This window comes from Verticillium dahliae, genomic scaffold (assembly GCF_000150675.1).
Source record: "Verticillium dahliae VdLs.17 supercont1.5 genomic scaffold, whole genome shotgun sequence".
In the NCBI taxonomy this organism is placed as follows: Eukaryota; Fungi; Ascomycota; class Sordariomycetes; order Glomerellales; family Plectosphaerellaceae; genus Verticillium; species Verticillium dahliae.
Genome location: NW_009276938.1, coordinates 864,170 through 887,225, shown reverse-complemented (window position 1 = coordinate 887,225; position 23,056 = coordinate 864,170). Strand labels below are relative to the sequence as shown.

Genomic DNA, 23,056 nt, shown 5'->3' with positions numbered 1-23,056 from the left:
AGCCCCGACGTGCTCATCTGCTTCAAACAGGGCAAGGTGAAGGAGGCTGTGCAAATGTGTGGAGTCGCCCGTTTCTGCCCGTCGCCCGTCACTCGTCATGCTGATTCTCTCCCCATCATCATCCTATGGACTCAGGACGTATCTACATGTACCTACATGCGAAGGTCAGTGGTCGGTGGTCCGTGTTCAGCAGCACTCAGTCCCTGGCGGCAGGCTGCCTGACTTGTGCAGGACCTACCTAAGGTACCCAGCATCGAACATCGCAGGACCAGTCCAGCATCAACGTAGGTACCCCAAGTGGCCACAGCCACGGCGGGTACTCGGCGACGACGGCGTGCGTCCCGGCGACGAGAGAACGACAAGAGGAAGGGCAATCAATTCCAGCCTCTCGCCTCCTCATCGTCCTCTCCCGTCCGCCAGTCCGTCGAGCTATTCCTCCACTGGTTGGCTTTCTTGAGGAGATGCCGTGCGCCGTGTTGAGACATGCCGATGGGGTCGCTGGAACAGCCGCCCATCCCGTCCAACGCGCGCAGAAGCATCGCGTCGTTGCATCCACCTAGGTGATCCCCCCGCCCCGCTGGACCTTCAAGCTGTGCTGCTCTGGATGCTGCAATCGCAGGTCCTGAACCCAGCATGTCCCCTCACCCCGGCTTAATGCTGGCAAGCTAGGGGGGCAGGCCACCCCTTGTTGCACACCTCACAAGTGCCTCGCACCTAAACATCTCGCTCATCTTGCTCATCCAACCATGCGCATGGGCACGGCACCCACACAACCCCCTTGGAGCCAGCCTTGGGCCCTGGTCAGTCGAAACATTCAGTGACAGACGATACTTGGAGCGTGGAGCGTGGAGCATGAGGCCTGGAGCATAGTAGAGCATGGAGCATGGGGCATGGTGCGTGGAGCCTGGAGCACCAGCATGAGCAACAGCATGCGCACCAGCGGTAGCAGCAGCACGCACCACCCATGCGTCTTCTCGGGCAGATCTCTTAGATGCCTTGGCCGCCTCTCCTGGCGGGCGGCGGCGTTCGGGCCACGCTCATCATCCTGGATGACCATGACATTTGCTTGGGACCTTGACCTCATTCGGCCTGGGGGGGTCACGGTAGCAGGAGCAAAGGCCGAGAGGGAGGGGGGCGGACCCAACGCCCATCCTCTCATATAAGAACCTGGAGGACCACGGGACGGCTGCCCATGCCCCGGCGATTCCCCCTTCATTTACACCTTTCCTCCTGTCTGTCTGTCTGCTTTTCTTGATCGCAGTCTCTCGGAAACGGCCTTGTTCGAATCTCACAGTCCTTTTCGTACACGTTCAACGACGACTTTATTGTTCGACACCGCGCGAGACGAATTCACCTTGTTGTGCCATACCTCTTCAGAGCTCAGGCACACTCCCTCCCCTCTTCAAGAAGGTACGTATCTATACTTTGTCAAAAGTACATTTTCGCTGTTCATGCGCACCCCCGGTACCTTCCGTGAGGTACAAGGACTTGGGAAGCTCCCCCTCCCGACCCCCCCAACGACGTCAAGCTCTCTCTCACCCCGCCGTCTCTCCCACGCCTGCCCGCTCCTTCCCCTCGTCCCTCGTTCGTCCTTGCCTATTGCCTCTTGCTTTGCGATTGCCTCGCCCCTCACCCCTCACCCCCCCCTCCAAATCCTGTCGCTCCTGGCTCAAGCTAGAGTCATTGGGTCACTATCTACATCACATCACTCGTTCTCCCCCTGTGCATCACCTCATTGGGATTCCGGATCGCGGGCCTGGTTGTTCCTGCTGTCCATCTGCCGCCGTGTCCACCCCGGGATCAGCAATCCAGAACCTAAGGTACCTCCTGTCACACACGCCCACGCCCCTCCTTTGCCAACCATTCTTCCACCACCCACCGCCAGACGTGCGCAACTCGCTCGCCATCCCGCCTCCGAATAAACTTTCTCCCCTCGACACCATCAACCCGCTGCTCTACTGCCTAGACTCGACCCATCTCACCAGGCGCAATCCCTGTGACGATCTACTCCTAGCAACCAGATCGACCTCGACTTGCACCGCCAGTTCCCCCTCCCTAGATCTGCACACGTCGATACGAAGGGAATCGTCTGTCTGCCCGTACACCACATTTGCCCCCCTGTCCCAATTTGCGCATGTCGGCGCTTCGCCTTGAAAGTCTCTTGGCACAGCACCCCGTGTCCTTTCCAATTTTCACCTGTTCCCAGTCTATTGATCATGTTGGCAGCTACATCGTGCTGCGAACTTGAGCTGACCTCTATTCCAGTTTTTTAGGATCAGAAAACCTCACCTACCGACAAAATGTCCAAGCTTTTCATTGGGTAGGGCGGTTCCGAGAATCATTCATCGCATACGCCTGCTGACATGCTACCAGCGGCCTTGCATGGCACACCACCGAGGAGACTCTGCGCTCCAGGTTCGAGGAGTTCGGCGCCGTCGACGAAGCCGTGCGTAGATCACTGCGCGTTTTTGTGCTCGGCAATCATCAGGCCCGCTAACATTGGCTCCAGGTCGTCGTTAAGGACCGTGATACCGGCCGCAGCCGTGGTTTCGGCTTTGTCCGCTACTCCCAGGACGAGGATGCCCAGAAGGCCATTGACGCCATGAACAACGTTGAGTACGTTTCCCCTCTGATGCGCAATCTACAGTTTGTCCTCAACACTTGCTGATTTACGCTTCCAGGTTCGATGGACGCACTATCCGCGTTGACCGCGCTTCCGACAACGGTCCCCGTGGCGGCGGCGGCGGCTTCGGTCGTGGCGGCGGCGGCGGCGGATATGGTGGTCGTGGTGGTTACGGCGGTGGCGGCGGCTACGGCGGCCCTCCCCAGCACGGGTACGGCTCCAACCCCAACCCGTACCAGCAGGGCTACGGCGGCGGTCGCGGCTACGCTCCCCCTCAGCAGGGCTATGGTGCTCCTCCCCCCGGTCAGGGTAAGCGCAAACTCCAAGCTAATAAAACCAAGCTCGTCTGCTAACTCATGGTTCAGACCCCTACGGTGCCCCCGGCGGCTACGGTGGTGGCTACCAGGGCCAGCAGCAGCCTCCCAATGGAGGCGGCTACTAAGCGTATTTGGCGACATCCCGTTTCCCCGTAACGACAAATGATGCGTGTGCGCCGGTGTCCGTAGGTTCGATCGAGCGAATTGGTGCTACCCTTCGGTGCTACAACAAGATACCCCCGGTCCTAGTGTTGCGCGCATGGACAAGAACTCTGGTGGCAAAGGAAGGCTCGGGTCCCTCAGCAATGGAGAGGGGGCTTATGCCTGGCAAACGGAATTGAACGGCCTTGGGTTTTTATTTTCGGCGGGGTGTTTCGCTTTCGCTTTTATCGCCTTGTTTCATTTCTTGATGGTGAAATGTTTACCGTCGCTTCCCGTGTGCTTTTCCTTACTCGCGCCGTCGTTCGGCAAGATTGGAACGTTGCTTACTATCTGTCGCATGTTTGCGTGTATGGTGAGGGTAGATGACAGCCATGTATGGGCACAAAATTGACTCGGAACAAGGTGACGCGAAGATGACGGGTGGGGACGACGATGGGTTCTCTGATGTTGTTCCTTTTGCAGTCCCCAGCCAAGTTTCTGGAGGTCTAGCATTGCAATCTGTACGTCTGTTCTATGAGTGAATTTCTCGTCTCGTATGAAATCAGGGGAGCCAACCGGCCTGCAAAGCAGAGAGAGGAGAGAAAGTGGAAGAGAAAAGAACGAAAATGATGGGTGGTTTCCATGGTCCAATGCTGCCGTCGTGACAGGTTTGCGGTAACAACCAACCTTTTGTCCCAGTTGACTCTTTCGAAACGCCCGCCCGCGTGACCTCCCATCAGTGTTCCGTCTCCTCCTGTTCCTCCGTGTTTGTTGCGTTCGTCCTGGCGAGCTCGTCAGCTTTCGTCTCGGCTTCGGCGGAGGGCCCCTCGGCGGCGATGATGGCGCGCACGCGGCGCGTGAGGTCTCTGATGTGATCGTCGCCGCTGTCAGGGCTCAGCTCGTCGAGGGCCTGGTCGAGGTTGAAGAGGTAGTCGGTGTTGAGGCCTGAGGGCCCCACGCTCCGGCGGATGTGCGCAGCGAGGGCCTGCGGGTCTTGGGGGCCGGTGAACTGGTCGTTGTCGGGGGTGCCTATGTAGGCGAGGGTGCGGATGGGGGCGGCGGGGTTGGGAGGTCCCGATGCCGAGGCGGCGGCGGCGGCAGAAGAGGAGGATGTGGTCGACGGCGGGGCGGACTCGGCTGGGTGGAAGGGCGTGTAGTGGATCGTGTAGCCGTTGATCTCGCGAATGTCGAGGTAGTCGCGGACCTCGGCGACCTTGTCGGGGCGGATGCGGTAGGCGACGCCCCAGACGCGGTCGGGGGCTGTGTCGTGCGCGTCGTGGATGGCGGACCAGTATGAGCGCTCGATGAGGGTGACAACGCGGCCTGGGGCTTCTGGGGTGCCGCGGTGGTCCTGGCTGGGGGGTTATGTTCAGTACGGGCGGCGATGAGGTTTCATCCTGTCGTATGAGCTCGCAGCGTACCTTGCCTTTGATGTCGTGTTAGTTGATGTGCTTCTGTGTTGGTTCAGGAAAGAGATGAGGGGCGGAGGATGAACAGACCTGCCAGAAACGACGGACGTAGCCTGTGACCCAGCCAGGGATCCTCCTATCTTGTGGCTGTTAGGAGGAGAGCGGCATTTCCGAGGGTGCAAGCTTTACCAAAGTGTGGAGGAGGCTTCCAGATCAGGCTCCTGTGAGGTTGACGTGTGAGACGGAGGGGCGAGCCAAGCTGTGATTGATACACCACCGGCAACTGGCGTCACTGGACGTACCCATATCCAAAGAGCCAAAACTCATCGCCGTCTGTGTGAAGGTCGGCCGACGCCATGTGCGTGACGTCCACGGTGGAGCGGTAAAGCCAGGGTAGGTGAAGAAAACAAAAACGAAAAGCAAGGGCAGCCTCAACTTGAGGCCACAGTCTGGAGAGCTGTCAAGGTGTGTGTGTGTGTTGGGTGTGGGTGTGTCCGTGTGTGGTATGTATCAAGGTCGTGGACAGACAGAAACAGCGAGTACCCCGCGGCGGGGCAGACAGGGCGGGATCGGGTATAAAATCGATCGGGCGGCCACGACCACCCGTCCTAGGTCCCAGGGCTCCTCACACTCAGGTGGCCTTGCCAGTCATGACAAATGCACCGGGCAGCCCGGTGGGGGATAGCGACCCAACAGCTCAGTGTCGTGTGATGGGCCAGCCGTCACGTCATCTGGGGTGCAGAGCGACAACTTTGTCTAGATGTCTGTGAGAAGCCGCAGACGGCGGAGTGACGGGTATTTCTGTTGAACCGTTTGCCTCGCGGTAGGCAAACATCCAGAATCCAGAATCCAGGAACCAATGACTAGCGACGTGTGAATGTGCCATGGCTGTCGGCCCGGGCGGTGGAGGAACCATGCGAGCTTCTTGGAGTCTAACAGCGAAGGGAGGTCAGGACAGAAGAAGTTTGAGTAGACGATGGCGAGTGGGCACGCGGTGGTCTTATTTCTTCTCGTCTCTCTGTTGGCCTCTCTCTCCCTCACATGGATACGGGGGCCTGCCTGGCGGGCGGTGGAGGAGGGCCTCGGAAGCATACGCAATCCCATGCGGGCATGGTTGCCGGGAGCCGTGGAAAAGTCTGGGCATTGCAGCAGGTGAGGTGCGTGCCCAAGTGCCCTGCATCTCTCGACATCTGCGCGGGGACCGAGTTAGGGGTTGATGCGATGCCTGTACCGACTTGGCGCCCGCTGTATTGCAGTGTCCCCCTTTGCTGACTACCTAGGCTTGCTAGGTAGGTAGGCAGGCAAGGTAGGTAGGCACCCGAGTAAGGCGGCAAGTCCGATTACCTACGTGGGGCTTGCTTTGAGTAAAGTAGGTAAGGTAGCATGTGGAGGGCAGGTGCTCATCAATAACAACGAAGGTGCGACTAAAGAATGAGGCGGGGAGCATGCCTCCTGCCAGCCTCGTTCCTCACGTGTTACATGGCCTTGCATGGCTCAAGTGCAGGACCATCACACGTGTGCTCTTGCCCCTCAGAGGAGGTACCACCTTCCTAGATCCTGAGTGCTGAGGTCACCCCTGCCCGTTCCAGCCCAGATGCAAGCAGAGAGGCAGATCGATGGTCGGACAAAGCCAAAGCAGTCAGTCACTCGGCTCTAAATTGTCTCTGTCACTTCACTTTATTCCAACATCATTCGATCCGTCCAAATGCTGCCACAGAAGAGGTCCTAACAGGCTCGCCAGGCTCGCATCGGCCCATGGATGGTTGGTGGCATTGTTCAAGAATCCAAACACCCTTGCTACATTTTGCGTCTGCACGTGCACCCGTGCCGCGGGTTCGATATCGAGTCAATCCCTTCGGAAGTCTGCCACCACACTGATTTCCATGTTACTTTCTTGTGGTCTCAGTCGTCCCACGATTCATGCCGGAAGCAGCTCGTCCGCGAACATGACCGAGACTAACGAAGCCTGCCCCCTTCTACTGGCCCTCACTCAATACCTAGGCCACAGTTCTACCGCAGCGGTCATCGCGTCGAGTGCCCGTCGAGATCCTCAAGCCCACCCAGTTTGTGCTGAATGGTTGGCTGCTTGGCCAATTCCGATGGCGCCGAAATGGAAGACTAGCGAGGCATCCCGCGCCCCCCCTGCAACCACCGCGTTGGCGCCATCTGGCTCCTTTTGCCCACACGCCAGAGGCGAGGCCCAGCCCCGGGCTTCTGGAGATGAGCATGGGCCCCAAAGAGATGAAGAACGGGCCAGCGTCCTCAACCTCCAATGGCGCCTTGGATAATTTTCCAACCTCTTCAGGGGTATCAAGCACACTGGCTGGTTTAGGCCTGGCGACCATTTGCTTGGCCACTTGACAGCTTTCATCCTTATTTTCACTTCACCCAGGGTCCCGTTGTTGATCTCAAATTCTTTCCTTCTCCGTCTGACTTGTGTCCTCGCGACTCGACTCGGCCCCTCCCGTGCGCCGCTCAGCCGAGAGAGAACAGAGGTGCGAGAGAAGCTCGAGCAGTCAGCCACACGCCGTCCAGCGCCCGCTACAGTACCAACCGACCGATTGCGACGGCCGTCCAAGGGACCCCATCACTCATCGCGACGCTTCCTCAATCATGCTGTCGCCCATCCGACGACTATGAGAATCAGCCTCGGCCTCGCGCCTTATCGCCTCAGGCCATGGCGCCTCTTCCGCTCTGTCCTGGCCTTCCTTGCCGTATTGTATGTCGTGTGCTACATATTCATTGAAGAGAACGGCCCCGCAACATGGATGATGCACACTGTCGATACGGTTCGGGGACGCGCTCCTCCGCGCATGTCGCCGCCGCGCCCCATCATGTCGCTTGGGCCCCGCGTGCCCTGCTACGGCCCCCGAGGTCAACTACTATCCAACAGCTCCGACGATGCCCTCACATCCGCCCATCTGTCGCAGAGTGAGTCGATTGGCCCTGAAGCCGGCCATAGCCTGCTGACGATATCGCAGAGTACCCCGTGCCGTTTGCCGGCTCTCATGAAGAGCTAGGTCTGGAGAAGTCTTGGATGTCTCCCGATGGTCGCTATGGACCTTATGGCTTCGGTGAAGAAGACAAATCTTACAGTCGCACAGTGGTCGATTGGGACACGGTCGACTGGGGCTTGCTTCAGAATGACTGCTTTGCGTTAAACGCTCATCGCTTCACCAGCGAAGCCACCAAGTTCCTCAACAACCCCGTTCGATTCGCCTGGAAGAGCGCCGGCACGGTGCCGGAAGACCATCAATGGACTGATTTCAGTGGAAGTCGACGGACAGCGATCATCCTGAGAGCCTATGATGGCTACGACTACAAGAAGCGTGACATGCAGCACATCCGCTCCCTCATCGTCGAAGCGTCATTGCGCACTGGTGGAGAGTACGTCGTCGTGCTGTTGGTCCACATTCGCAGCGAGGAGTTCAACCCTTGGAATTCGCCAGAAGAGTATGCCCGTGCCTTTGAGCATGCCAAGATTCCTAAGGAGCTGCAGTCCATCGCCGTTCTCTGGAACGAGCCTCTCTTGGAGAGTTGGTACCCCGAAACCCTCGAGCACCGAACGTTTTGGCAGGCTTTCCAGCCATTGCAACTCTTCTCTCACTACTACCCCGAATTTGACCACTACTGGCAGTTTGAGATGGACATGCGGTTCACTGGCGATGCTGGGGCTTATCTGGATGCTGTGGACCTATGGTCTCGCAAGGAGCCGCGCAAACAGGCCATGGAACGATCGACTTTCTTCTACGACCCTACCGTGTTCAACACAACCGATGAGTTCCGGGCCGCTGTCGATGAGGTCAACCGGGGCCGCTCTCATGTTGTAAGTGCGCCCATGAGGTTTTCTTGTGGTCAATTGCTAACGAGGTCAGTGGGGCCCGGTTCGCGTGCGCGAGGTCTCACCCATTGGGCCACGGCCACCCACCACTGACGAGGAGGACAACTTTGAGTGGGGTGTGGGAGAAGATGCCGATGTCATTGTGACGAGCCTGTGCGCGGACGCGCGCAAGAGCACGACGTGGATCTTCCGGGGCTGGGTCTACGGATTCCGGGCTGGAAAGCAAGGCCCACCCCGATATTTTTGTCCGCCAGCAATTCAACGTGGCAGCCGGGCATTATTGCACGCCGTTCACACGTTGCAGAGGCGAGGATTGCGAATAGCATCAGAGGCAACGCTACCATCATTCGCGCTGTGGTTGGGGCTCAAAATCAGTGCCCCGCCGCTGCCATGGTACCTGAACGATGTGCCCGATGACGAGGAGCGCGCGAGATGGATGCTCGGGGGACCGAAGGCCAGCGATGATGGTTTCGGCAAGGGAGATCCACAATGGGGACAGCCAGACATGATCAACTCACCCCAGATGTCAAGCACATTCTGGTGGGCCGGCGGTTGGCCTGGGGAGCTGTTCGAAGGGTGGCTGCAGGGGAAGAAGACCCAGGATGGAAAGCCGATGTACCCGCTCACGGAGAGCGAGGGGCAACTGTACATGCCCAACCTGTTGTTGCACCCGGTGAAGCGGGAGTAAGGCGGGTGAGAGGAAATCGCCATGTCTGACGCCAGAAGACGGTTGTGGCGGTTTGTCTCTTGTTTAATGTCTGGGCGGCATCTTGAGTGGCTCATATGCCTACTGCATGGCGTGCTTGGAGTTGGATTGGCTTTTTGATCCGCTATACAATGTGTAGATATGATGGGACTGGCGGAGTGAACATGATGTATGTAGTAGTCTGAGCATCTTACATATCTCACCACGGCTCTGTGGAGATTCTAATTCTGACGTGTGCAGGCGCACGTGGCCGGCAGGGAGCGAAGGGGTGATCGTCTCGGCACGACGGCACGGCGCAACTCGGCCGTGTCGGGGAGCCGCTGATCGTTCACGCTCCAGCCTATGCATGAAACACTTGGCAAGCCAACAGTGTTCACTGCCCGTTAGGTCAGGCTCATGGGCCAAGACGCACCGGTTGCAAGCCTTGGCAACGTGAGGGATCTGACATTCTTGAATGGAATACAAGGGACGGGTCGGCAGATCCCGAGCCTCACTAAAGGTAAGGTAACTCCAACGCGCGCAACCACTGGGCCGCAGAGCAGTACGTGGGCGTGCTTGGACATACTGTCTCGATCTTGTCTCGCATTACAGAGTAGGTGGAATACGGCACTTGGAAAATACGCTTTGTGATTCTCTGAGCCACGCAGGCTCCGGCGCGCGTTCGAGTATGCTGCATCGATCGTCTGGACTTTGCAATGAAAATGTCGATTCAGCATAGGTACGCTTGCTATATGTTCTAAAGTCAAGCTTCGCTGGCTTGATGCACCTATTCTGGACCAACCAGGTGAGAATCTTTGCAGTGTTTTTCAGATTCGTCGCGCACACCTTGACCATGCTCTCATCTTATGCCACCTTGCCCTGAGTACCCCAAACTGAGTTGGCTTCGGTGCGTTTACCATCGAACCAAAATGCAGGGTTTTACACCTTGGTCACCATCCCTTTAGGCCCGACAACAACCTCAGGAACAAAGGTACGTTCTGAGCGCTCCAGATAATGACAGAATTGAGCCCCCGGACCAGTTATATTATATCGCTTGATCGCACTTTGATGGATAAGATTCTTTCGAGCAGGCGGTCTAGCCGGCTCCTTAGCTCCAAAGTGCTTGAGACTGTTCTCGGGCCGAAAGAGATGGTGTGGATCTGTGCCCTGTCCGCGACGACTCGCGTGGTGTATTGGATTGGATTTCTGGTGGACGTTGATGACAAGGCTATGGACTACGGATAGTTCCCGGAATGCCCGAAAGTGGGTGGCAATCGGGTCAGTCAGTGCCACCTAGCAGACGTATCTCAGGGCGAGCGTCTATATGGGTGTGTGGTGAGGTGATTTTGATTATTGAGAGTTCGGGCTTCTAAGATGATCAGTACACTCGAACGGCTATAGGTTGCCGACGTCTTTATATCTGCAAAATTGTATTGGTCACTTAAAGGCTACAAGATTTAACACAATTATACGCATTCACGTTATCTAGGACTCTCGGGGGCTACGACTTGGCTGCCTTGCTTCGGCCCGAATCTGATCATACGCATCCTCGGCAACGCCATGCAGTTGTACCCGATTAGGAATCAGGCTGGAGGAAGACGGTTCTATACATAGTCAGAATGCACCCCATCTGGTATTTGTGGGAGCCTCGAACATATATATTTTCTCTGTGATTCAGGGTTGGAACACGCAAGAGAGAATTTGCCGACATGGGTGATTACTGCGCAGTAAAAACGAAATGCGGCGAAGAGTCGTGCCTGTTGGACCCTGTCGACCCTGATATTCAGGGTATAGGAGTAAGCCATCATCACTACGGAGGACTATTGTTTTCGGTCAGTAACTGACGATCAGTATTGTCCAGGTTATCCTCTCAATGCTTGTGATTTCCTTCACGGCCATGATCACTGCTTTCCTTGCCATCGTTCGGCGCAGGCTCCCTAAAGAACAATACGCTCTGTTCGACGAGCTCTTCTTGGCACTCCCATTCGTGAAATGGATTGCTGGCAACCCTGAAAATCATCCTGCCTGTCACCAAATCAGCAGATTCCAGACGTTTATTCTATCCCTCAGCGATCAAACCCTGGTAACGGGCTTCGCGCTTTGCGTCACCATATCAATTCTTTTCTGCGATATGTCCGCATTTTCTTACCATGTCGGCATAGAGCTCGCTTCATTAGCATCAGGTGTACACCTGGCGACGTTGAGCATCTTGAGGCTACACTTTCATAATCATATATGGCAGACTCGTGTTCGTAGTGCCTTAATGGCGTTCTACCTGGCAACCATGATCGCAGGTACCTACCTGGAGCACATCATATGGAACTACGATCCGTCGAGACCAGCTGCCTGCGAGCTATGGGAGAGCTATGGTGACAAAGAGACTTTTAGCGTAGCGCTGCGAGACGGAACTGCCGACGCTATTGTCATGTTAATCCTTTACATGAGCGCCATGCGTGATATACGACGGGAGGATGAGAATTACACGTCTACACCTCCCTGGCTGCTGACGATCATGTGTTCCATTTACAGAGAGCCCAACCCGAAGCGTTTCACAAGTCTCGACAAGAAACACAAGGTTATCAAAAAAACGACACCCGCACACTCCGAGACAATGGTGGTATGGACCATCTTGGCGGACGTTTTGACGGATATCTATGACTCGTTGATCCTCGACTTTTGCACCAGTCTTACTTGGACCGGGATCGGTTTGGAGTCGTTGCGACGAAGCCTTTTTGAGCCAGAAGTCGACATAAGTCCTCTCCTTGAATTCAGCTTTGGTCAAGTCATGCCGCTGCTGCTTCTGCTGGTGTTTGCTCTCACAGCACTGGAGGTCGGGAGTAGGTTGACGAGATCTATTTGCTCATCGGATGCTAATACATGTTCTTAGGCATCACAAAGCCCATTCATAAAGAAGCCCAGATGCCTGGTGCTTTAGCTGCAAGAGGATTTGGTGAAGAGGAAACCAGCCAGACCATAGTTGTTCCGAGAGCAAAGGGGTCTTCCGCAGTGTTAGGGTCTGAAAAGTCGGAAGTAGAAATACCGGCGATCCAAATGGGCGACACTACAGCAGGCTCTACTCCCCAAGGCAGCTCCATGATCGTGCGGTTTCGGCCTCACCAGCAGATATCACCTCAAACACCCCAAGACAGAAGAGGATCTCTGCCTTTGGCAGCCCGAAAAATGGGTTTAGGGCCAATGCAGCGCTTTGAGACAGCATCATCTTCCTCATCGAGTGCTGGGCGAACTGTCGCTCCAATTTCCAAAGTTGCTACTCCCCATCAGCTTGAGACCAGAGTCAATACCCTCACGACTGAAGAAGGCAACCCCGTGAGTACCTGCAGAGTGCTTCAAGACAGGCGGCTGGCTTCGCCTCTCTGTCGTGGATCTGGTTCGTCCCGAACCTCGCTAACGACACAATCACAGGCCAGTACGCCCAGATACCAGAGTGTTGTCGAAGCTGCAAGAGAAAAAAGAAAAGTGGCCTTTTGCATTGCACTGCTGGTGTCGGTCATCCATTTTGTTGGTGTCTTGCTGTTCACATATTTCTGTTTTCCCTATTCTGCATTTGCTTTTGCTGGGTTTCTTCTGCTGTCCTATGTCTGGAAGACAGTGCGCCACGTCATATTTATTCGTCGTTTTCGAGTGGCGTACCTAAAGCTGGAGGCACGTGAAGGACACTAGGTGCTGGGAGACATAACACGGCGTAAATCAGTCAAGTTTCTTTTGTAATAACGTGTTTACATACTTTTCAACCCCCTTATGTCTTAGTTTATACTCCCTCAAGTCCCATACGTAGCCTGCAGCCACTACATCCAAAGTACATTCAAAGTACGAGAGGTCGGCTTTTGACTAGTACATCCATTCCCCAACGGGGCCTTCTTTAGTTCTGGACAAAAAGGCTGTGGTGTCAAATTCTCCTAGTTTCACACTGGTCGCAAAAACAACAGGGAACACAGAGGAACATGACATGGGACGAGCGAGGACCCCCAAAGGTGGGCAAACCCCCTGATGATTCTGACAAGCTGATCGACCTGTCGCTGCGGGCTCCTGTTGCACTGATAATCTACATCCATTTGCTATGAGGCTATAGGTATGACCAGTGCGTATGCATTCCCACCCGTGTCGCATAAGGTCTGCTGTGGATCTGCGGGACAGGCTCTCTGGTGGCTGCCTGTACACCGGGCCATGTTTGGTATGGAAGTTTGCTCGAATGATGGGCTGCATCATTGGATTGTGCTGCGCTGAACACAGGCTTGGTCCACCGGGCATCCACTCTGATAGGCCCAAGTCGGTGCCTAAGGTGTAGATACAGCAGTGGAAGCCTAGTAAGGGGGAACACTGGCTGGGTACGGGACTTCAACGAACTGGCCGCGTGTGCCGAGTCGAACCTCGCATCGGGTGCCATGTAAAGCTCGGGATGGTGACGGTGGCGGAGCCCGCTTACTGACGAAAATGCCATGCCCTTGCATTCCACGCCAAGCTGGGATCAGCATGGCCAAAATCTGATTGCCCTCAACCAGTCCCGGTTTTGTACCTGCCTTTGGGATGGTTGTTACCTGTGAACTCAAAAAATTAGGCACCCATATAGGTAGTACCATGTACCTACCTAGGTAGGTAGGTGTACCTTATAAATTGTGCCCCTGACCTTAGACCCCTTAAAAGCTGGGTGGGCCGCCCGCATGCTGCCTTGCCGCCAGAGCGTGTTAGCGCAGGGACCTCGATTTCCCCTCCCCGCTGTTGCCCCACTTCTTCCACCGGGCTCCGACAAGGCCAAGGCCAAGCTCGCACTGCGGCTCTTCCTACCCGACCACTGTCCACTGTCCACTGTTCGCTTTCTGCTCTTCAGCTTGCGACAGCCTTCAAAGCCGGAACCTCAGTCACTTCTTCTCGTGTCGCTCCTTTTCTTTTTTGTTATCCCCTATCCCCACCAACATCTACACCTCGCTGCTGAACCAAAGCGATTGTCCACAATGGCCTATAACAGACCTTATAATCCTGACGAGCTGCCTAGGTAAGTCACTCGCGGCACGTTACCCCGCCAAAGAATCCTCGAAGCTGACCAGCAATCGCGCACAGGTTTGCAGAGCCCGAACACGTACGTCCACCATCGCAATCCTGATGCTCTACACGGCCTGGAGAAATACTAACCATAGCAATAGAAGGGCGGCGCTCCTCCTCGTCCCTCGCCCACTACGGCATCCCACCCCCATCCCCAGCGCCACGACTCGGGCGCCTCGTCTCACTACCCATCCCGCTACGACAGCAAGCCTCAGCCCGCACCCCCTCGCCCGTCCGATGATCCTCGGCGCGAGGACCCCAGGCGCGAGGACCCCAGGCGCGAGGACCCCAGGCGCGTCGACTCTCACCGCCAGCCCTCCGGCTCCTCGGCGGCACCCTCCCACGGCTTCGGCGCCACCTCCCCGCCGCCCACGAACCAACCCCGTCCCATCCATCACGCCCGCCCCGAAGCCTCCTCGCGGCCTCCTCCCTCGCCACAGCCTGACATGACCGCCGACGGCGCCGATCCGACCCTCCTCCCCCTCTTCCGCGCCGTCGACAAGGACGGCACCGGCCAGCTCTCTGAGCGCGAGCTCTCTGCCGCCCTCGTCAACGGCGACTGGTCCCCCTTTGACCCCCACACCATCCGCATGATGATCCGCATGTTCGACTCGGACCGCAGCGGCACCATTGGCTTTGCCGAGTTCTGCGGCCTCTGGTCCTTCCTCGCATCCTGGCGCACCCTCTTCGACCGCTTCGACGCCGACCGCTCCGGCAACATCTCCCTCGACGAGTTCAACAACGCCCTCGTCGCCTTCCGCTACCGCCTCAGCCCTGGCTTCGTCGAGCTGCTCTTCCGCACCTACGACAAGCGCGGCGAGGGCGTCATGAGCTTCGACCTCTTTGTCCAGGCCTGCATCAGCCTCAAGCGCATGACCGACGTCTTCAAGAAGTACGACGACGACCGCGACGGCTACATCACCCTCAGCTTTGAGGATTTCTTGTCCGAGATCCTGAAGCAGCTGAAGTAGGGGGATTCTTTGCATTTTTCAGTCATGCCTATTGTTTGTCTCTGGGTTTTTTTGTCGATGATTGAGATAGCATGGGAGGTTCTCTGCATTCGGGAGGAGTGGAGGGGGAGGCGGGCATTGCGCCCGGATCATGATTTGGTTTGTTGATACCACCGCCATTTGGGTTAATGGTTCGTGCGCCGTGTGCTGGGCGAGGCAGTGGTTTGGAGGCTTGGCTGGCCAGTTCCCTCTCGGCTGATTGGTGGCTTTGTGAGAGGCGCTTCATCTGAGGGAATGATAGCTCGCAGCCATCTCGAATATGATGCCAGACCTTTTATGAATCTTTATTGATCCATTTCGCAGCTACTCGTGTGTGGTGTCTTACGACTTGTCACTGTAGTCTCTGGATTGAGGAGCCAGCCTCAACAGATTTCTCTGACAATCTTGCATGGTCAATCCGAGCGTGAAATAGTTAACGTAAGAGGAAGCACTAATAATAATACGAGTGTTGTTTTAAATTGTCATGCTGGCTGCATCCGGCTATCAACAGGGGTTTGGCCACCCGTTGAATAGATCCAGCATTGGTATTTTCGCACATGAATGAGCTTCAGCACTTTGATTTCCGAGTTCGCCACAGACCACTGTCATCGAAGACTTGAAACAAAGAAGTCCATCCAACGAGCAACGAGCTCAAATGCCCGCAATAGTGCCGTCAATCCATCGAATGAGGACTGCCAACGGAACAGCCAGTCATCTCATGCACTTGTCGGCACCTGACAGCTCATCATCTGTCGCTGCCCGTCTTCTTGGGAGGTTGTAGACTGGCCAACGGCCACAACGCTGATTGGCAGGCTACTTACTCTCTGTGAGATGTCAAGCTTTGTAGCTGTTGTTGGTCCCGCCACGTTCCACGCCTCGAAAGCAAACAATGGGAAATAAGGTGGATGGCGACCTAACAAGCCCCGTCGAGTGGGTCCCGCAACAGCTGTCATGATCCTTATTCTGAGACAGTTTGATTCAAGCTGTCGACGCAGCTGGTCATCGCACCCTCAGTTTCAGGCTCTACACAAAACTTGATGACCTTGTCTAACATGATGCTGCATTGTTGGTCCAGATCAGTCCGAAGAGGACAAGGCAGACAGGTTGTGGTAGGTAGGCAGGCAGGGCAGACTGGGCTGGAGGGAGGCATTCGCCCGGGGCCAGGGGTCGCGTCGCTAAAATGGGAAGGCGGTTGCGCCCCCACACCCACTTGCCATGCTAAACAGCGGTCCGCCCCGTGTCTTGCCTCCACCACTCTCAACCTCCCTCTCAGCTACCCTCGACCACCACATCCGCACTCCAGCTCTCGCTGCTTCTCCTTAAAGTTGGAGCCCGTCCGCTCGGCCGCACGTCTCCGGCTAGGACCTGTTTTGGCTTTACGTTCATTTGCTGTGAGGGCTGTTTGCCTCACACCGCACTTTCAATCCTCTTCGTGAGCCCAGGTGACCATCATCTGAGCCTGGGCCGATGCTGAGCGCTTGTTGCCTCAACTCTCTGTTTTGTCATAATATCGCTTCCTTGTATCAGCATCCATGGCGGGCGCCCATCGCCCGACAGAAAAAACACCTGCGAAGAAGAGGCTTGATGATTTCCCCGTCTTCTTGAGCAACCTCAATGGACAATACCGCCTTGGCATTCATGCCTCGGACTCGAAACTGACAGCCCGCGAGCGCCGGACAAATGCCAATTCTGACCCCCAGGCCGAACGTGTAGGGAAGATCCAGGAGCGCTTGCGCTATCTGTTTTTCAAGGAACGGACTGTCCTCCAAGGAATCCTGGATCAACTACATAGGTGTGCCGCCAACTCATCCAACACTCGGCTGCACGAACGTGGCGCCTTCCCAGGGACGCTTTCACTGCCGCAGGAGCCTTCTACCGCTCATGTTGGTCCGAATACGGAGACCGAATTCCTGCAGACGACCCTCTACGACCTCCTGTCTCAAGCCTGGAAAGTTCACGGACCGCTTGACCGCTCTTTCGGCACCATTCACAAAGCCGAGACCGATGCAGGAGGGAGACCGTACAAGAGAAACTCTGCTGGAGTCTACCCTGAAGCACCCAATAGGGAATGCAAGAGATCCCGGCAGCAGGAAGGAGATGCAGACGCGCTTGACGATGTGCCCGTCCGAACCAGAACAGTCACTTCTCCCTTTGAAGCCTCTGTCGATAGAGTCACTGCCTCCAGGGCGCCATTTTTCTTTCATCAGCCTCAGAAGTCGTCTCACAGTTTCTACAACAGATCCGCAAACACAAGCAATACGACGTTCACCTCCAGCGTCTTCTCACGACCACAAGAGGATGATGATGCTCTTCAAGGCAGCCAGTCAACGGTCGAGGCAAGCAGTCAGGAAAGAATACGGGGTGATTCTTTACCGAACCTACAATGCTCTTCGAGACAATACGATGCAGCTTCAGATGCTGTCAAACTTCTGCAAGACTCACTCTCGAAACATCAGGAGAGCTTTGCACAATTCGACAAACCATCTTCAAAGCATCACCGCGAGGACCATGTTGCAAACCAGCACAGGCCGTTCGCAGAGGACGATTTTCAGAATTCGGAAACCACCGGTCCAGAATCGCCTTTTGATCTCAAGGAGAGGCTGAGAAAAGTGTGGCCCAGACTGCCAAAGTTTCTTAATCAGGCGCCTTTGGCTGTCTGCTGGGAGGTAACCCGCATTGCTTTGCATTGTGGTGTTGACCTGGAACACTTGACTGGTTTATGCTACAGTGACCGTTGGGTTGATCAACAGACTCTACGAACTGAGCTATACAAGCACTCGCCATTCCAAGGCAAGGCATTCCCCGAACCTTGCCCTGAAGCAACGTGGACCGCTGGCAATGGCAATTTTGAAGGGCCAAAGAGCAGGGCTGTCTGCCTTTCCATTGATTTATCCTGGAATACAAACCCCACAGGTCCTCTCTTCAATGTTTCACTTCAACCACTGAAGCTTGATTTGGGACATCGCCTAGGTCGTCGATTCGGCTCAGATCGGTTTCTGGAGATGAATTTCCCGTCATTTACTGCCACAGGAGTTCCCCCTCAAATCAAACGCCTCAACGGTGCTACGGACACAATTATCAAGTGGCTGACGACCGAGAAGCACTTTTTGGCGGGCAGACAGTGGGCTGCTTTCTTCACGAGAGATGTTGACAAGGTCGCTGCTGGCTTAGCTCAGGGCCTTGCGGCCTGGGAAGGTAAAGCCACGACGAAAACCAGACTCAAACAGTGTCGTGTCTGTTGCTTTGCCGAGGACGGTCACTCCTTTAGTCCAGGCAACCGCATACCTGCAAAGGCAGACGCCAAAAAGGTCAACGAAAGAACAAAAATGAAGTTGACTGAAATGCTGGAGTGGGCGATCGCCATCAGAGCAAATGCGGCCCAGCCATCCCTGAAGCTATTCTCCCGCCTAGCCCTGAGTAAGTGAGTACCCCAGGAATCTTGCACATAGGCCTAATAATGGATAGGTCTTAGCCGAACCTACCCAACCATTATCTTTGAGCCTGGCCAGATAACTCACCATGCGGAGGACATATGTTCGAAGTCGGGAAAAGTCATGAACGATGGCGTTGCTGAAATGTCACCCAAAGCAGCGAAAGCCATAGCCGAGTATCTGGGCCTGACCGACACGCCTAGTGCCTATCAAGGGCGCTTTGGAAGCGCCAAAGGAGTTTGGATCGTCGGCACCGACCCTGAAAACAAAGATGATTTCGAGATCGAAACATATCCGTCGCAACGCAAATGGGAGTGCGACTTTTGGGACGAGGATCACCGTACCTTCGAAGTCAAGACGGAGGCTCGGCCGCTCAGGGCTGCCAACCTGAACATGCAGTTCATCCCAGTGCTCGTCAATGGAGACGTCAAGCGGGGAACAGACAAACACCGGATGCGCAACGCTATAGCAAAATGCCTACGGACGACCTTGAAAGAAGAGCTCGCACGCCAGCGCTCATCCATGGACGATCCGGTACAGTTTCGACAATGGATCCACGAAAGCTTCTTCCAGGGCTACCGTAATGACCGCCTAAGGGACCAGAATATTCGCTTCCTTGCCGGACTGCCCGACAACGAGGCTGAACGGGTCAACCTGCTGCTCGATGCTGGATTCCAGCCCAAGAAACTCTCATTTCTCCGAGAGATGTCGTATAAAATGGCGTTTCGCAAGTGCGAGCTGCTGAAATCCAAGATGAATATCAAAGTTGGATGCTCTACATACGCTAAAATGGTCGTTGACTTCAAAGGTGTTCTCGAAGAAGGAGAGATTCATCTAGGATTTTCGACGAAATTCATGGACCCCGACGGACAGTTTTCTGATACGCTTCTCCATGGGATGGACGTCCTGGTGGCAAGAGCGCCAGCCCATTTCCCCAGCGATATCCAGCGTGTTCGGGCAGTCTTCAGACCGGAGCTTCGCCATCTGAAAGACGTTATTGTATTTTCAATCAAGGGTGATAGTCCCCTGGCTGACTTACTTTCGGGCGGAGACTACGACGGCGACCAGGCCTGGGTTTGTTGGGATTCAACGATTGTCAACAGCTTTCAAAACGTCGCATACCCTGTTGTTCCGGACCTGTTCGCGCTCGGCTACCTCGAGAAGCGCAAGGGAACATTTCAAGATCTGGTCCAGAAAAATTCTAGCAACATGGACCGGGCTGTGGCCGAGTTTATGTACGAGAGCTTCACATTCAACATGAAAGAACAGTTCCTCGGCATCTGCACGGCCTACAAAGAAAGACTGTGCTATGATTACAATGGCATCGACAACAGCGATGCCGTTGCACTTTCGCATCTTGTGGGCAATCTAGTCGATCAGGCGAAGCAAGGCATTGTCTTTGGTCGGGACCAGTGGGTTCGCTTCTGCAAAGGACTGCTCAAAAATGGGCTTCAGGACCTCCCCGAACCACGTTACAAGGCTGAGACTGGTGTCAATCACAACCAAAGGTCCTCGAAGGACGGGAGACTTGGCGAGGAACACGTTCTGGACTATCTCAAGTTCCGTGTGGCTCTACCCCTGGTCGATCAAGAGATGGAGGCTTTCAACAGCCTGCTCGGTAATGAGGCTATCACCTTTGATAAGGACCTCTTGGGGCCGTTTGACGACTTTGAAAGGCTCATGAAGACTTCCATGTCCTTGGGTGCGAAGGGGCCAGAGCCGTCTTGCTTCAAGGTGATCAACGACTACCTCACTGCTGAAATAAGAACTATCAGGCAGCAGTGGAGCAATATCCCCAAAGCCGGGGGTAAGTACACTGAGGCGGTACAGGCGATACACAACCAGTGGCAGTCCCTCGAAGTGCCTGAGAGTGCCTCCGGAAACGAGCAATTGACGATGTACCTGGCCGCTGGCTCGTCGGCCCCGCCGTTTGATACCTGGACACTCCTCAAGGCGTCGACGACATTCAAGGAGTACTATAGGTCCTCGAGTTCCTTTGTCTGGAACATCGCTGGACGACAGTTGGCGTGGATCAAGGCATCGTCTCGCCCGGAGGGTCCAGCAGGTCCTGTTGCAGTGACGTCGTCAATGTACGCGATCCTGAGGCCAGATTCCGGACTCGTCAAAGGCATGATGGCAAAGAAGTGCCCGGCGGACGGCCAGAGCGTAGTACTCGACGACGTTGAGTATGACGAGGACGGTACGCAGATAGACGATGCCTAGGAGGAAATTGCTGCGTTCCTACGTAAGATCGGGGCATGAGGCGCCGTAAACGAGATCAGACGAAAGGAGCGGTGTCTGCCATCGCTGTCGCTTGGGCCGTTGGGCCATGACACAAAGGGGTTTCAGCGACGGCCTCAAGTTCCGCACGTGGACGTTGGCTTAGCCTAGGCGACTGGTTGAGGCAGGCTGAGAGTGCGGCGTGTGCGCCGGTGGGTGGTCCGCAGGGACTCTGCCTGTTACTCGGTACATTGGATGGTAGATGACAGCGCTTGGAAACGTGCTAAGACGTGATGTTGGTTGTGGCGGTCAAGTGGTTTGGGTAGAGGAGATTTTGTACTACGAAGCGAAAGCGGGGATGTGATAGAGTCTTGAGAATAGATACCCGAGGCCGGATCTCGACATTTGATGAAAACCACATGGGTGAGTAAACACAAGTGATGGGAGATTGTCCGTCCGCGACGAGGCTGAGGTCACTACGATCACGGTCATGACCATGCTTTCACGACGATCACAGCCGATCGATGGAGATTGAGCCCCCCACGAGGCAAAGCATGAGCAAGGGGAACGTGAGATGCGAGCCTGAGCGCGCGTGCGAGCACTTGCATAAGCCCATAGGCGGGGTGATGTCACTGCACCCTTGACATTGGAGCGAGGGGTCGACGGCTCTCGAGCCAAGGGACAACCCCTCGTTGGTGATTGCCTCTGGGGAAACGGGAGGGGAAAAAAAAAAGAACGAGCAACCACCCCCCTCCCCCTTGGCCCATCACAAGTGGCTGGGGGAGAGGTTGCGATTGGTCGTCTGGAAAGGAGCGCAAACGGAGGGGGGCTGGCTCGTCAAGGGGGACCAGCGGATGATTGATTTCGCGCGGTTATTCGAGAACGGGGGAGGGGATCCGACCGAGCTCCAAAAGACGGTGAGAGGGGCGCGCGGTTTCGGTGATTGAGGCATGTGGCAGAGTAAATGGCAAGTCATGCTTGGATGGGTTTGGGGGTGTGGTTTTGCCTGGAGGGCATGGCATGGTTCGGATGGATGGGCGCTTGGGCTTCTTTTTCCCTTCTCACTCTCTCGCCTTTGCTTTGGACGAAAGTTGCTCTGGGGGGGTAGACCGATAAGAGCTCCAGGAGCACGATTAAGCTGCCCTGGAGCTCCAGAGAAGAGTGGGCAGAAGAGAGAGCTGGAGGGGAGGGGGAGACCCAACCAGACCTGGCCTGCTTGCCTGCTTGCCTGCCACTTGCCTAGGGGGGCGAAAATGGGGATGACGTGCTGAAGAAACCCCCAACCCCGCTGTGGATAAGGTATGGAAGGCGGACGGAAGGTACAGGTGGTAGGGAGACACAAGAAGGTACAGCCAGGGAGCTTGATGCAGCGGCTCGCGCATAGAGCGGGAATGTCAGGTGCTACCAGGCGACTCACTGTCCTGCCCGTGGTGAGAGCGCACCTTGTCACACCCGCCAGAGGATTCAGGCCACGGCAAAGGGAAGCGCAGGAGACATCAAGAGACCAGGAGCATTCCGATTATGACCGAAACAGCCTTCATCACGAGACCTGAAATTCGTTAGCAGCTCTTTTTTTTTTTTCCTCCTTCGTGACTGCCCAGCAAAAATCTGCAAGCTGCAGCCTGCACCTGGACTGGCACATGCAGTGGGCTCGCCCAGGGACCTTCCCCCCCCCTGGTGTCGACTTCCAGTGCCAGACTTGTCTTGTCCTTGCCTTTTCATCCGCTCTTTCCTCTCGAGCCACGACCCGGTTCGATTGCTACGGACACTGCTTATTAGTCTGTTTCTGCTTCTGCCTCTGCTTCTGCTTCTGCTTCTGATCCCGCATCTGAATCTGCTCCGTGCAGCAACCAGACCCCAAATGGAGGGACGCCAGAAAATGGACAAAGGACGGACTGTCGAATCGAGTCATTTGGGTCGCCAATCGCCAAAGGCTCTCCACCACCCACAGGCCAATGGTATCACCGTGTCAGCTGCCTCGGCCGTCCTTTTTGCCGAACCGCCTGGGTCGTCTCTCCCTGCTCGGCTCCACAGGCCCTCATCCTCCTGCAACCACGAATCCCTGGCTGCCGTTTAGCAGAATCCGAGTTTACGGCCCAGGTTCGACGGCGGCGTTGTTTGTTTGTGGGCAACCTGTACGCCACGGAACGATGATGGCAACCGGTGGGAGGGGGAAAAAAAAACCAACACAACGGGAAATAGGGTTATGGGATGGGGCCTGGATTGGACGGACTCGCGACACCTACTAAGTGTCGTTGGGAACTCGGAGGCTTTCGACTCTTTCGGCAGGTGCCGATAGGGGCGCGGACGGGACACTATCCCAAGGCAAACACACTGACACG

General features: G+C 55.8%; 6 protein-coding genes across 6 annotated transcripts; 5 read left to right on the top strand and 1 right to left on the bottom strand.

Annotated features, from left to right (window-relative positions):
- Positions 1-1,199: 1,199 nt before the first annotated feature.
- On the top strand, positions 1,200-3,065 carry VDAG_03252 (glycine-rich RNA-binding protein; the record flags this gene model as incomplete). Its single annotated transcript, XM_009657117.1, has 6 exons — positions 1,200-1,410; positions 2,266-2,320; positions 2,374-2,446; positions 2,510-2,616; positions 2,682-2,932; positions 2,989-3,065. The coding sequence occupies exons 2-6, from the start codon at positions 2,301-2,303 to the stop codon at positions 3,063-3,065; spliced, it is 528 nt and encodes a 175-aa protein (XP_009655412.1). The 5' UTR covers positions 1,200-1,410; positions 2,266-2,300.
- Positions 3,066-3,817: 752 nt separating this feature from the next.
- On the bottom strand, positions 3,818-4,848 carry VDAG_03251 (uncharacterized protein; the record flags this gene model as incomplete). Its single annotated transcript, XM_009657116.1, has 2 exons — positions 3,818-4,436; positions 4,793-4,848. The coding sequence occupies 2 exons, from the start codon at positions 4,846-4,848 to the stop codon at positions 3,818-3,820; spliced, it is 675 nt and encodes a 224-aa protein (XP_009655411.1).
- A 2,278-nt stretch (positions 4,849-7,126) lies between these two features.
- On the top strand, positions 7,127-9,019 carry VDAG_03250 (uncharacterized protein; the record flags this gene model as incomplete). Its single annotated transcript, XM_009657115.1, has 3 exons — positions 7,127-7,421; positions 7,472-8,316; positions 8,366-9,019. The coding sequence occupies 3 exons, from the start codon at positions 7,127-7,129 to the stop codon at positions 9,017-9,019; spliced, it is 1,794 nt and encodes a 597-aa protein (XP_009655410.1).
- Positions 9,020-10,666: 1,647 nt separating this feature from the next.
- On the top strand, positions 10,667-12,794 carry VDAG_03249 (uncharacterized protein). Its single transcript, XM_009657114.1, has 4 exons — positions 10,667-10,812; positions 10,868-11,853; positions 11,904-12,343; positions 12,440-12,794. The coding sequence occupies exons 2-4, from the start codon at positions 11,301-11,303 to the stop codon at positions 12,695-12,697; spliced, it is 1,251 nt and encodes a 416-aa protein (XP_009655409.1). The 5' UTR covers positions 10,667-10,812; positions 10,868-11,300; the 3' UTR covers positions 12,698-12,794.
- Positions 12,795-13,986: 1,192 nt separating this feature from the next.
- VDAG_03248 (peflin) lies at positions 13,987-15,045 on the top strand (the record flags this gene model as incomplete). The annotated part of the gene is made up of 3 exons (XM_009657113.1): positions 13,987-14,027; positions 14,093-14,111; positions 14,176-15,045. 3 exons carry the CDS (start codon positions 13,987-13,989, stop codon positions 15,043-15,045), a joined length of 930 nt encoding a protein of 309 aa, XP_009655408.1.
- A 1,550-nt stretch (positions 15,046-16,595) lies between these two features.
- Positions 16,596-20,980, top strand: VDAG_03247 (RNA-dependent RNA polymerase; the record flags this gene model as incomplete). Its single annotated transcript, XM_009657112.1, has 3 exons — positions 16,596-18,484; positions 18,536-20,694; positions 20,844-20,980. 3 exons carry the CDS (start codon positions 16,596-16,598, stop codon positions 20,978-20,980), a joined length of 4,185 nt encoding a protein of 1,394 aa, XP_009655407.1.
- Positions 20,981-23,056: the final 2,076 nt, after the last annotated feature.